This window comes from Oryzias latipes, chromosome 6 (genome assembly GCF_002234675.1).
Source record: "Oryzias latipes chromosome 6, ASM223467v1".
NCBI lineage: Eukaryota > Metazoa > Chordata > Actinopteri > Beloniformes > Adrianichthyidae > Oryzias > Oryzias latipes.
The window spans coordinates 23,819,308-23,831,809 of NC_019864.2; the positions used below are offsets into that span (position 1 = coordinate 23,819,308).

Sequence of the window (12,502 nt, forward strand, 5' to 3'; positions counted from 1 at the left end):
AATGGTTTTTTTTTACGATAATTTGCATTTGTGGACATGAAATTTAGCAAGTATTATAGATTTATTATATAAAATCCTTTGTGTGAGAGCTGTTGACATTGTAAAAAGCAAAAAATAGATCCTGATTTAAGGATACTTGAACAATTGTTCAGCAGTTCTTCTGTGTATTGTACAGTATCAGCTACATAGTGTACATCTTCATCTAGTCAGTTGATCGGTAGACATTTGTACATTAGAATTTCATTTCATTATTTGGTCATCTACAATAAAGATTTCAAAAGGTGTTAATAAAAACTGCATTAAGAAAATTAAAAGTAGAAATCACACTTGCCATAACAAATATTTTGCTCCTTAATGTATCTGTTGATCATGGCAAGGCAAGGCAAGGCAAGTTTATTTGTATAGCACAATTCATACACAAAGTAATTCAAGGTGCTTCACAAAACAGAAAAATGCATTAAAATCACAATACATCATAGAAATAATCAACAAAAAATTTACTTTAAAAGAAAAGAAAAAAAAAATTGAAAACTGATTTAAAAATAAAGGAAGGAAAGGAAAGAAAAGTGCAGATAGGACCTTTCAGTCATATACACGGCTAAACAGAAATGTTTTAAGTCTAGATTTGAACATGAACACAGAAGAGGCCTGTCTCATGACTTCAGGGAGGCTGTTCCAGATTTTAGCTGCAGAATATTGAAACGCTGATTCCCCTTGTTTAGTTCTGACTCTGGGAATCAACAGGAGGCCAGCCCCTGAGGTCCTCAGAGTACGAGATGGTTCATATGGCACTAACATGTCAGAGATGTACTTTGGTGCTCGGCCATGGAGAGACTTGTACACAAGCAGAGCTGCTTTGAAGTCTATTCTTTGAGGTACAGGGAGCCAGTGCAGAGACCTGAGCACAGGACTAATGTGATCATACTTCCTGGTTCTGGTCAGGACTCGAGCAGCAGCATTCTGGATGTACTGAAGCTGTTTTACAGCTCGTTTTGAGAGGCCGGTGAGCAGGCCGTTACAGTAGTCTAACCTGCTGGAGACAAATGCATGAATAAGTATCTCCAGGTCTGGCTTTGACACTATGTTTTTGATTTTGGCAATGTTTTTCAGATGGTAAAATGCCGCTGATGTTACTGACTTGATATGGCTGTTAAAGTTCAGGTCAGAGTCCATGATTACCCCTAGATTTCTGACTTGATTTGAGGTTTTAAGAGACAGAGAATGAAGGTAGCTGCTGAGACTTTCTCTTTGTTTCTGTGGGCCAAAAATAATAACTTCGGTCTTGTTTGAGTTTAGCTGGAGAAAGTTGTTCTGCATCCACGCACTGATCTGTTGGAGGCAGTGGCTGAGTGAATCCACCGGCCCATATTCACCTGTTGTCAGTGACACATAGATCTGAGTATCATCTGCATAGTTGTGATAAGATATGTTATTACTGCATATTAACTGCCCTAGTGGCAGCATGTAGAGGTTGAACAGAAGGGGTCCCAGGATCGATCCCTGGGGCACACCTCAAGTCAAGGCCATGAAGTCTGAGACACAACTCCCAATTTCAACAAAATATTTCCTGTCTTCTAGATAAGACTTGAGCCAACTTAGGGCAGATCCAGAGATGCCAACCCAGTCTTGGAGTCTGTTCAAAAGGATCCCATGATCAACAGTATCAAAGGCAGCACTCAGGTCTAGCAGGATTAAGACAGTGACTTTGCCATCATCAGTGTTCAGGCGGATGTCGTTGGTTACCTTGATAAGAGCAGTTTCTGTGCTATGATGGGGTCTAAAACCTGACTGGAAAACATCAAATGAATTGTTTAATAAGAGAAAATCAGTGAGCTGTTGGTAGACAACTTTTTCAAGGACTTTTCCTAAAAATGGCAGATTAGAGATAGGTCTGTAATTATTCAGTACAGTGGGATCAAGACCGCTCTTCTTCAGGAGAGGTTTAATGACTGCAGTTTTTAAGGCCTCTGGAAATATTCCAGATTGAAGAGACATGTTAACTATTTGAGTAATTGATGGCAACACACTGTTCAGGACAGACTTTAGAAATCTAGTGGGTAACACATCAAGGCAGCATGTAGACGAGCTCAGACGGGTGATGGTCTCTTGGACAGTTTGGTCAGTGACAGGTACAAAGTGAGTCAGCTTAGAGTGAGTAGGTGGCCGTTCGATAGTTATATGTGTTGTGGAGTTGATGGCTTTTTTAATGCCCTGAACCTTGTCATTAAAAAATACAGCAAACTCATTACATTTAGGTGTGCAAACCAGTTCTATTGGTAGCTGGGTTGGAGGGTTAGTTAATCTGTTTACTGTTGTGAACAGGACACGAGAGTTGCTGCTGCAACTTCCAATGATTTCAGAGAAGTACCTTTCCCTTGTTCTGCATAAGATCTGGTTGTAAGCGTACAACTCCCCCTTATACATTTCATAATGAACCTGGAGTTTTGACTCATCAAACAGCTGAGTGGAAATGATAGTTGGGGAATACAAGTAGGACATAATACATAAATAAATAAATGTGGACTAAGAAAAAAATCCTCAAACTTTTAAAGATATCGATTAAAAATTCTGAGTATTGAAACACAAACTGTTAGTCATCTAAAATAAATAAAAACATGAATAATAAAGTTTTTTAATGCAAAAATGTTTTTTCTGTTTAAATATTACGTTTTAAACACACATTTCTATAATTAGCAGTTTTCTTACCTGTAAAATGTATATTTTTAAACTGTTGGGAAAGAAACGTATAATTCAAAATATGTATCTAATAGGGTAAAGTTTCTCATTGAATGGTTTATTAGATCAAAAACAAAAATGATTCCGGTTAAACATAGCTTAATAAGGATAAAATAGAACAAATTTTGATGGATGTTTAGAATTTTCATTTAATACATTTCATTACATAGATGACATCAAACAACAGTTTAGATCAATTTGATTGTGTTATACACATTGTTTTTTCTTTTGCATAACAGGGTTTACTGTAGCACATATTCTTTCAGTAACATTTGTATTTCCTCGTTTAAGACTACTATAAGTTTTTATGTAACAACTTTGCTGAATTGTTTGGTCATTCTTGTGCCTTTTAAAGTTTTATTAGTCTCAGTCGAATGCTTTACAGATCACTTATTTAAACATTTTCTCAAATTAACAACAAAATGTGAGACTTTTACAGCCAGCTGACTGCAGAGTCACCAAAATACTGGTTAAATAACTCAGGATGGGCTTGGTTAAATTGTCTAAGGAGGCGCTTCTTCTCTTTTTCTGACATCTTGGTATCCAAGTATATTTTGTTCAACAGTGTCCACAGCTCCTCGTTTGTGGTCTTCTTTGTAGAGTCGGAATACGTCCTGCTGGAAAACTCCTGGTGTAATGTTGAACCTGAAGCACAGAGAAGCAGCTGCTTGAGTCACTTTCCATGATCACAGAGCAGTATTGCTTGGAAACTTTAAAAGAAAAATATATTTAATACTGACACTTAGTGTTTAAAATGGGAACTACAGCTAGAATTATATATCTGCACTTCAAAATCCATCAGATTAAGGTATAAATGGATAACCAGGTCACAGATTTACCAACACTAAAAAAAGTGAACCAACAAAATCCTAATGTCCGTAATGTTACCGATTATCTTGAAATTTCATTCGTGAAAAAAGGTTTTCTTACCATTTTTCAACACTGCAAAATCTCATCTGATACTTAGAGTTGTATATACGAGCTAGTGACTATTTGATTTCAAATACCTGGGTGCATTGGAAAAATCTGAAAATCAAGTTGCTTAGGTGACTGAATGCTATTTGAGCATTCATCTAGACAAATGTACCCCCCAAATATTTTGTTAGCTTTTAACTCCATTTTCTACTTCAACTTATCAAGGTAATATTTGATCTTTAGAAGATTACTGTTCAAAAAACCTTACACTGTTTTACTCTTTGAATGTCATTGTTTTCATCTTTTATTTTCTTAAGAATTGAAACAAATCAGTATCAAACACAAAAATTACGGAGGAACCAACCATAAATTTGGTAACGCATAAATGCCCTGCAAAGCAATAATAATATAGCGACTAATGATAAACAAACTGCCTCAAATTATTTCAATCCATACTTAATTAAAAGTTTGGATCAATTCTGCTGTAAATTATATTTAATGAATTCAAACCAAATGTATAACTTGAAAAAGAAGGTGTTTTGGTTGTGTCCTTCCAAAATATGGTTTGTTTTTTTAGTTTACACAAATATAACAGCATCTTTAAGACGACAATTTTAAGAAATTATGCGCAGTTTGAACATACATTAAGAGAAATGTATACTTGATCTAGGTCACATGTGTCAAACTCAAGGCCCACGGGCCAAATGTGGCCCGCCATGTCATTTTATGTGGCCCGCGAGAGCATAAGAGTTTTTAATTTCTTAAAATAAAAAACAAAAATTGGTGTGAATTTATTCATATCTAGGGGGAATTGGACTTGAAATACTGGATTGGGCAACTATACATTAGGACTTAAACACTGTCCATTTAACCTAACCTGACAGAATCACATTTAAAAGGATTTATGCTAAAGTAACAAGCAAACATGTGTTTTCTATGCAACTGTAATTGTCACTTTAAAAAGTTATAATAAATAAATAATGAGTTATTTAACCTTAAGGAAGAGTTACATTTATTTTTCATTACATTTAGTTACATGTATAAGTAATATCTGGCCCTTTGAGGACAACCACAATGCTGATGTGGCCCTCGGTGAAAATGAGTTTGACACCCCTGATCTAGGTGATACTAGACATTTAGCATGTATCCTATAGTCGTGTACAGTTTTCCTAAAGAATTTCTGAACTAACAAAACATAAAACTATTAAGGATTTAGGGGCTAAAAGCTAAAATTCTGAAGCTTATTTTCTGCGTTGGAACGTTAGAGGCTGCATTCAGAAATGTTACCCGTCACATCTGGATGTTTGCCCTGGGCAAGGCTCTCCAATTTGTTGCTCACTCCTTTGTGCAGTGTCCCTGGTGTCTGCAACATAGGGACAAGAGCACTGCTTTAAAATGCACTGATGACAGTAATAAAAAATAAACATATACCAAAAAGCCATTGGGTCAGCAGTTACTGGGTGTTAGTGAAATTAATTATATATTGATGGTTCAATATTAGATAAGGTGTTCCTCAGGGATCTATTATAGCAGTGTTTTTCAACCAGTGTGCCGCGGCACACTAGCGTGCCGTGAGAGATGGTCAAGTGTGCCGTTGAGAAATTGCCCTCATTAACTGATCTAAAAAACATTTTCCATCTCCATGATTTCAGCTCTCTGTTTATCCAAACAGGCCCTGATAAAACACTGAGGAGTTAGGAATATAAAAGATCATAAAATACTTTTTCTTTGCGTTTATTTTATTTTATTAAAGACATTTTGATAAGGTACCCCGATTCAGCTGCACCTTCGGCTGTATTTTGGAAAAGTCCCGTCCCTTTAACTGTCTCCACCAATCATTCTTGGGGGGCTTAATCACATGTCATCAGTCTGACCAATCAGAAGTGGTTAAAGTCCTCACTTCCTTGTCCCGATTTAGCTCGTAAAGTCGCTCAGTTCTAAAAAAAATAGCAGCTAAAGCTCGTCTTTAGCGGTGTAGCTTCCCACAGAATCCGGTATCAGACCGTGGAACAAGTGAACAAAACACTGAAGCTACGAAAAGCAATCTCTGGCCGTTTTATACACTACATCTCCCATGATTTATTGGGTTGTGAGAGTGACAGCGCATACGGAGATCTGTTGTTAAACGTCTTCAGACCAACGAACACACATCAAAATGTTTTTAAATCTTCTAACTTATCTTTTATTGCATCTTTTAGAAAAAAACAGCTGCAACTTCCAGCTTTTTCTGCAACAATTATCTCAAAAATGCATGTGAGATTGCGGAGGGGCTGTAGATCAATACAGACTATGAGTTTCTCCTTTTTTTTAATTTTTGGATGCTGGTGTGCCGCGGGATTTTTTTTAAGGTTAAAGTGTGCCGTGGCTCAGAAAAGGTTGAAAAACACTGTATTATAGGACTACTTTCTTGTACTATTTCCAGTTCCATATAAATAGCAGGAAATGCCTTTAAAGGGCCTACAGCCTTTCAGATGACTGTTGTTGTGAATTTGGGTTATACAAAGAAAATTGAATTAAATCAAACTATATCAATATGATTATATATTTATATATCTATATATCTATATATATATCTATATCTATATCTATATCTATATAGATATAGATAGATATAGATTTATCTATCTATATATAATAGACTTAAAAGCTCAAACAGTGGATTTCGCATGATATAGGCCCTTTAAAGTCTGTTTTCATGGGTGGCAATGAACATAGTGGAGGTGAAATGGTTTGACATCTGTTACCTTAAAGATTTCTTTGATGTTGCTAAGCATGAAGACCAGCATAATGTCCTCCTTCTCCTTTGAAAGAGATCTGCTTTGCAGTATTGCTCGGGAGAAGGACTTCTTTACTGCTAGCCTGTTTACTACCTACAAAAATAAGAATCGTGATGTGCTACAGGAAAATCGCAGAAGTTTCACAAGAGAGGTTTATTTCTCACCTCTTTGTCTACTCTCATCCCCTTTGGGTCAGCTGCCAAAGACATGAAAGCCAGCAGCCTGCGCAGCTCCTCTCTGTTGCTTTGCGGAAGCAGCTTCAGACAAAGCTGGACAGCCTCCAAAGCCTTTTCCAACTTCGCTTTGACTAAAGGAAAGCAGACATGCATGCACACATGATGAAAATGAAGTGAGATGGATAAGATTTCAGGTAGATTTAAGGTTTGACTCCTCACTCAGCAGGTCTGTGATGGCGGAGTAGACGTCAGCGAAGTGTTGTGGCAAAAGAGGGTTCATATTTCTGTAGTGTTTGACCAGTATCCCATAGAGTACCAGCTTAAACTGAGCCAATCCGCTCTGGGGAAGAGGACTCTGCTCAGCACAGCTGTGAACTGCAGCAGAAGAAAAAGAAACCTGACGTTAACAAAGATAGTTTGAATGCAGGCAATGCTAATGCTGACACACTTGCTTGAATTTCTGATGCAGTCACCTGCTGCTTCTTGGTTGAAGCCTTCTCTACATTGAGGAAAACAGTGAGGCAACTCTCTGTTCAGCTCCACAACCAGTTGGTCAGGAAGGAAGTCCAAACAGTCCAGAGCTGCACACAGCCACTCATCTTCACTGAGGCACAAACAGAAACAGTGCCACAAGGTTTGTCCCATTGGAGATCTGCCCCAGTTCAGTTTCAGAAAGAATTTCTTTTTAAAATCGATCTGTAGGATAGCCACAAAACCTACAAGAAGCTTAAACCACCAGGCCTTTGCAATACTCAAAAACATAAAATCAAATCGTTATGTTCTGTAAAAATCTTTCAACCCTGCCCTGAAGGTTGAAAGTCCAGCTTGAAGTCCAACTCTGATCATCTTTTGAGCCATTTTTAAAAGCGTCCCCAGTGGTCTAAATTATGACTTTGCTGTTTTTAGCCTAAATCAGAGAAGCTGTGTTGTTTCCTAGGCCAGATTTTCTGCAGAGCAGCAGAGGTTTGGTAGAAATTTGCCTCTGAGTTGTTGACATGTAGCAACCCCGGCCCCCCTTCCCATTGCTGAGAGCTTGTGGCCCACCCAGCCTATTGTCTATGTCACAAATAAGCTCATTTTCAAACTGCATTCTTCTGCCTGCTCCTGATTGACATCGATTTAAATAAAGAAAACACTCAGGCATGCTATTTTAAGCTTAATTTTGCTTATAAATATTATCCATCATGAGAAAAATGCCACAAGAACATTTTAAAAACAGCAAAAAACATGATTTTCATTAGAGTGGGACTTTAAGTTTTAAATACTGGATATACCTGAGAAAATGGGAGTCTTTGAAGGCCCTGAGGATTTGTCGCTCCGGGTGGTTACTGCTGTTGATCACATCTGGGTCAAGGTGACCCATTGGGCTGGATCGAAGCTGAGATGATGGGCTCTGGGTGCACTGAAGCACTCCTTCCAGTACAGGGAGCTCCACAAGGTGCAACAAACGGACCAGAATTTGCTCCTGCCACACCTCATCCACCACTGGACACAAGACAGCGAGCCTTTCTGTCACCATAAATATTAAGCTCTTTTCAAATTCTTAAATATACAAATCAACTGGCTTAGTAAAGTAAATAAAGCAGGAAAATGTTGTGGCAACAGTTTGATTGATGCATGGTTACTCAGAGCTTACATATCCCTCACAAGTCAAACTTTTAATTTACAAAAAACGTTTATGTAAAAAGAACAAAAACTTGCCTCTAATTTAAAGAAACAACTGGATTTTGCCAAAAACTTTTAAACAAATGCTCAGCGGATTGATGAGATAAAAGAGGAGCTGTGTGGAAGGTGTGCCTTCTGTTACACCAAACATGGTGGCGGTAGTGTGATGGTGTGGGGCTGCAACATAATTTTGGGATTTGAAAGACTTACAGTAAATGCTGTGTGGTAGAATTCCGTTCTCTATGAGAAAATCTAAAAGAAGTCAACAGTTCATGACCTCAAGCAGCTGTGTTCTGCTGACGGAGAAGGATCTAAACATAACAGCGCTCAGTGTGGTTCTACATGGACACATCTGGATTACTTTATTCAGGATTGTTTCTTCGTAAAGCAGACTGAACTTTTGTTTGCCTAAAAATTTTTGATTCAAATTTTAGAAGTTTTTCATCTTTTCTGATGAAAACAGGAGCTTTTCTTGCTCAGATCTTTGGTTATTTTACCTACATGATTCAGTGGAGGAAAACAGGTACATTGATCAATTACTAAGCAATCATATGCTGGCTTACCAGGCTGAGGTAAAAGGGAGTCCGTCTTCACTTTGCTAGTGCTCAAGTTACCCACAGGAGGCTCCAACAACATTTTAGCGTGGAGCGCCCCCTGCCGGCCAACCTTTACCGGCGTCTCTGAGGCTTCAAAATGTGACTCAGAGGGACATGTTTGATCTCCTGGCAACCTACAGACACGGATACATATGCTAAGAGAAAATAACAACTTATGGCCGTTTTTTTTAAACCGTTATTCCGTCTGCAAATGTACAACCTTTGCACAGCGTATCCAAGAAAGAAGGAAAAATGCAAATGCGTAATAAAATCAAAAAAAAAAAAAAATCAAATTCTGTAATTTCCTTAATTGTATTTCTTTAATTTTAAGTGTACTTATTGTAAGACAACATATTTTCAGTAAAATCTTAGATATGGAATATAGCTTTGGTGCTAATTAAACAAACAACATTTGCAAAATGAAAAATAAACTAAATTAAATTAATAGTATTTGTTGTGTAGAGGGTAAAACCCCCCTTTTGATCGGCTCCATGTATCATAAGTTTTAAACTCCAATGCATTATTCAATATTTCCTAAATATTTAATATATAAATATAAATATACAAAGAAATGTGTGACAAAAAGAGGGAGACCAAAAAAAAATCAAAACATAATTAAATAAATATTTTTATGCACTTTTAGACAAAAAAGTATTGAAAGGGTGAAAAACACATCATTCAAATATAAAAGCATTAAAAGGGTAGAAGACTTTAAAACAAATGAAGGAGAAATAAGAGCTCCTGTGAGATTTTAAGCTGCAAGATCCCCAGAGGTTAGTCAAAAAAAGGTTCTGATGTCACTACACCTGTCTGGAGAAGAGATGTGGAGGAATTTTTGGATCCCATTTTCAAGCGCACTGCGTTCCAGGTCATCGACTGCAGCTGTACAAACACCTACAAACCTGCGTGTAAAAAGACAGATATTAGGTTTATCTGCTTAAGGGAGGGACCTGGATGACTTCACCGACTTAAGAGAGGAATGTTTGTTTGTTTGTGCATCAACCTCTAACCTGTAAAGCGCACTCTTGCTGTCCTGAAACAAATGGCGCTTCTTGATTTTGCCTAAAACCTTAGTTTCCACCGACTCAAACACTTGGCACTCAAGCAGGGTCTGGCACACAGACACCACTTTATCCCGTGACACACTGGCACCTTTGATAGTGGGAAAAACAAAAACTTTGAGGTGGCAAGACCTGCTGAGCGTGCTGAGTTTTTCATACACCACAAATCCCCCCACCTTTGGTCTGTTTAATGTAGTTTGCTAGCACATCCACGGCCTCCGAGCCCAGGAAACAGTCGCTGTGGGACTTGAGGTGGACTAGTCTGCGCTTCACTATCACAGTTGACCTGAGGTGGGAAATAAGGCTACTCCACATGGAGGATAACTGGTCCGAGTTGGTGGACACTCCAGGAACTATAAGAGGCACATAAACAGGGGCGGACTTAACATTAGGGCTCCCAACACCTTAAAAAAAATGTCTAAAATGATAACAATTTCCAGTAAATCAGTCACCAAAAACCCAAATGCAGAGAGGTTCTTTGAAAAGATATTTAAAACAAAGCAGTAAGATGAAGCGTAGCCATCTGAGCGGTGCTGAGAATGATCACTATCATTATACTATTGATGCCAGCAAAAAAAAAGAAAATAACCATCTCACAAAATTTAAATAATGCAAGTTAAACAACAACAGGAAGAAATACAAAATAAGAGCAAAAACAAAATCAAAGAAACTCAAAAAGAATTTAAAAAAATGATACAAGGAACAGAAAAGAGGAGGAAAGGTAAAGGGAGAGGCCGAAAATGATCATTTTAAGAGAATTTCCTTTTTTCTATTGACTTAACACACTTTTGTTTATTCATTCAAGTATTTTGGTTTATTTTCCCTTCTTCAGTAAAACCTGATTAATTGAAGAAAAGACAGAAGATTTGTTCCTACTCAAAAGTGAATGGGTAACAACAAATTAGCACATTCAATAAATTCAGTGGTACATTACTTTAATTTAATATTTCCAGTTTTTTCATTTCTTATCAAAACATTTGGATTCAGTCTGATGTTTTTACCCTATAGGCAAGAACTGGGGGGAAAAAAGGACCGCTGCAGGGCCCCCATGTTATTATTCACTTAGGGCCCAACTGCAACGTCTACCAAAGCACATATAAACTATTTTGGATGGATTTGTTTGAGATTTGAAGCAGTTGGATACAAGATTTAGGTGTACTGTGAGGATAAATACAGTCAGAGCATTTCTGTCACATCGGCTATCTGTTCAGCATTTCAGAGCAGAGGCCTTGTCCCCCTCAGGTAAACTCACCTTGACGACGCGCAGACAGTTTCTCTGCAAGTTTCAGTGCAGCAGCTCTCTCCTTAATTGAGGCCATGTTGGAAAAAAAGTGGGGGGGGGGGAAGCAACAAAAATCTGCAAGGACTGGCCTTTTTACAAGTGGTAGTAAGAAGAAAAAGCAGGGAAAGAAAACGAGTTTCCCTGCCACGCTAGAGGGAAAAGACGCGGCGTTTGACTCCTACGTGTAGTTTTATTGATTGGCCACTAGATGGCAAAGTCACACGTTTTCTTGGCTTTCACCTGAATTAAAATGTAATCTGCTTTTTTTTCTTCTTCTTTTTTTTAATAAACAAGAACCAAATTATAAACCAATTATAAAATCTATAGTTTTTCAGTATTAAATAATTGTAGAAATAACAATAACTCAGGATGGTATATCTCACTATTAAATATGTTTTTTTTTGCCTTTGCCTTGATATATTTATTGCATGACAGCCTTTTTTTGTTTAATTTTTTTTATTTACATGTTTCGCAATGAATTATAAATAGGGTTTATGAAACAATTTAACTTCATCTAGTCATCTCTGCACTCAATATCTACATTTAGCAAAAGCAAATTAAATACACTGTTGAAGCAAAATTAATTTGCCTTTTAATCATATATGTAGTTATGTTGTATTTACATATACTTATTTGCTTTTACAACCCCCCCCCCCCCCCCCCCCCCCGCTGTACCCCATAGTTTTTTAATCAATTATTTTAAACCAATAATCTTTTGACATAAAGACAACAAGACGGATTGAATGGATATGTTCACTTGATTCAACAACGGGTCACAAAGACGAGTCTGACAGATTTGCTGTTTGACACTTCACACCTCAAAACAAATCAGATAATATAATGTTATTATATGAGCTTTATGATTGCCAAACAGATAAAATACAATTTGTATATTTTTTAGAAATGTTAAATAGATCTTTAAATGCCTGAAATATTTCTGCTTTTCTGAACTGGATATTAGAGAGCAGTTTATACAGTATCAGTCAGGGGTAAAGAGCTGACGCAATCATTCAAAATGTAAAAAAAAAGTCAGTCCTATAACACAAGTACCAAAGGATTCATTGAAAGTAAAGTCTCTCAATAACTAAAGTGTAATTGGAGTAAAGGAAGTGATGCAGAGGTGAAGCCAATTAAACCCTTTTAATTCCGGATTATAATCTGGGTTTCCTTCATTTGGTCATGTCAAGGCCCAACAACATTTCAGCATCAGTAATCTGACATTAATACTGATTTTACTGATTATGAAACTATGCTGTCTTCCCACTTTTATTTGATAAATTCCTGATCTTATTTA

General features: G+C 37.2%; 1 protein-coding gene across 1 annotated transcript; it reads right to left on the bottom strand.

Moving 5' to 3' along the window:
- Positions 1–2,868: 2,868 nt before the first annotated feature.
- Positions 2,869–11,405, bottom strand: LOC101162526 (DEP domain-containing protein 7). The gene is made up of 12 exons (XM_011476326.3): positions 11,179–11,405; positions 10,103–10,279; positions 9,876–10,017; positions 9,672–9,767; positions 8,833–8,999; positions 7,879–8,089; positions 7,078–7,208; positions 6,824–6,979; positions 6,593–6,735; positions 6,396–6,521; positions 4,939–5,014; positions 2,869–3,381 (listed from the first exon to the last, which is right to left on the bottom strand). Exons 1-12 carry the CDS (start codon positions 11,243–11,245, stop codon positions 3,170–3,172), a joined length of 1,704 nt encoding a protein of 567 aa, XP_011474628.1. The 5' UTR covers positions 11,246–11,405; the 3' UTR covers positions 2,869–3,169.
- Positions 11,406–12,502: the final 1,097 nt, after the last annotated feature.

Excerpts from the sequence above, each read along its gene's own strand:
- LOC101162526 (XM_011476326.3), bottom strand. The coding sequence starts at position 11,245 with ATGGCCTCAATTAAGGAGAGAGCTGCTGCACTGAAACTTGCAGAGAAA. Across the intron at positions 10,280-11,178 it reads ACTGTCTGCGCGTCGTCAAG|TTCCTGGAGTGTCCACCAAC; the intron begins GTGAGTTTACCT and ends TGCCTCTTATAG. Across the intron at positions 9,000-9,671 it reads CACATCTCTTCTCCAGACAG|GTTGCCAGGAGATCAAACAT; the intron begins GTGTAGTGACAT and ends CCGTGTCTGTAG.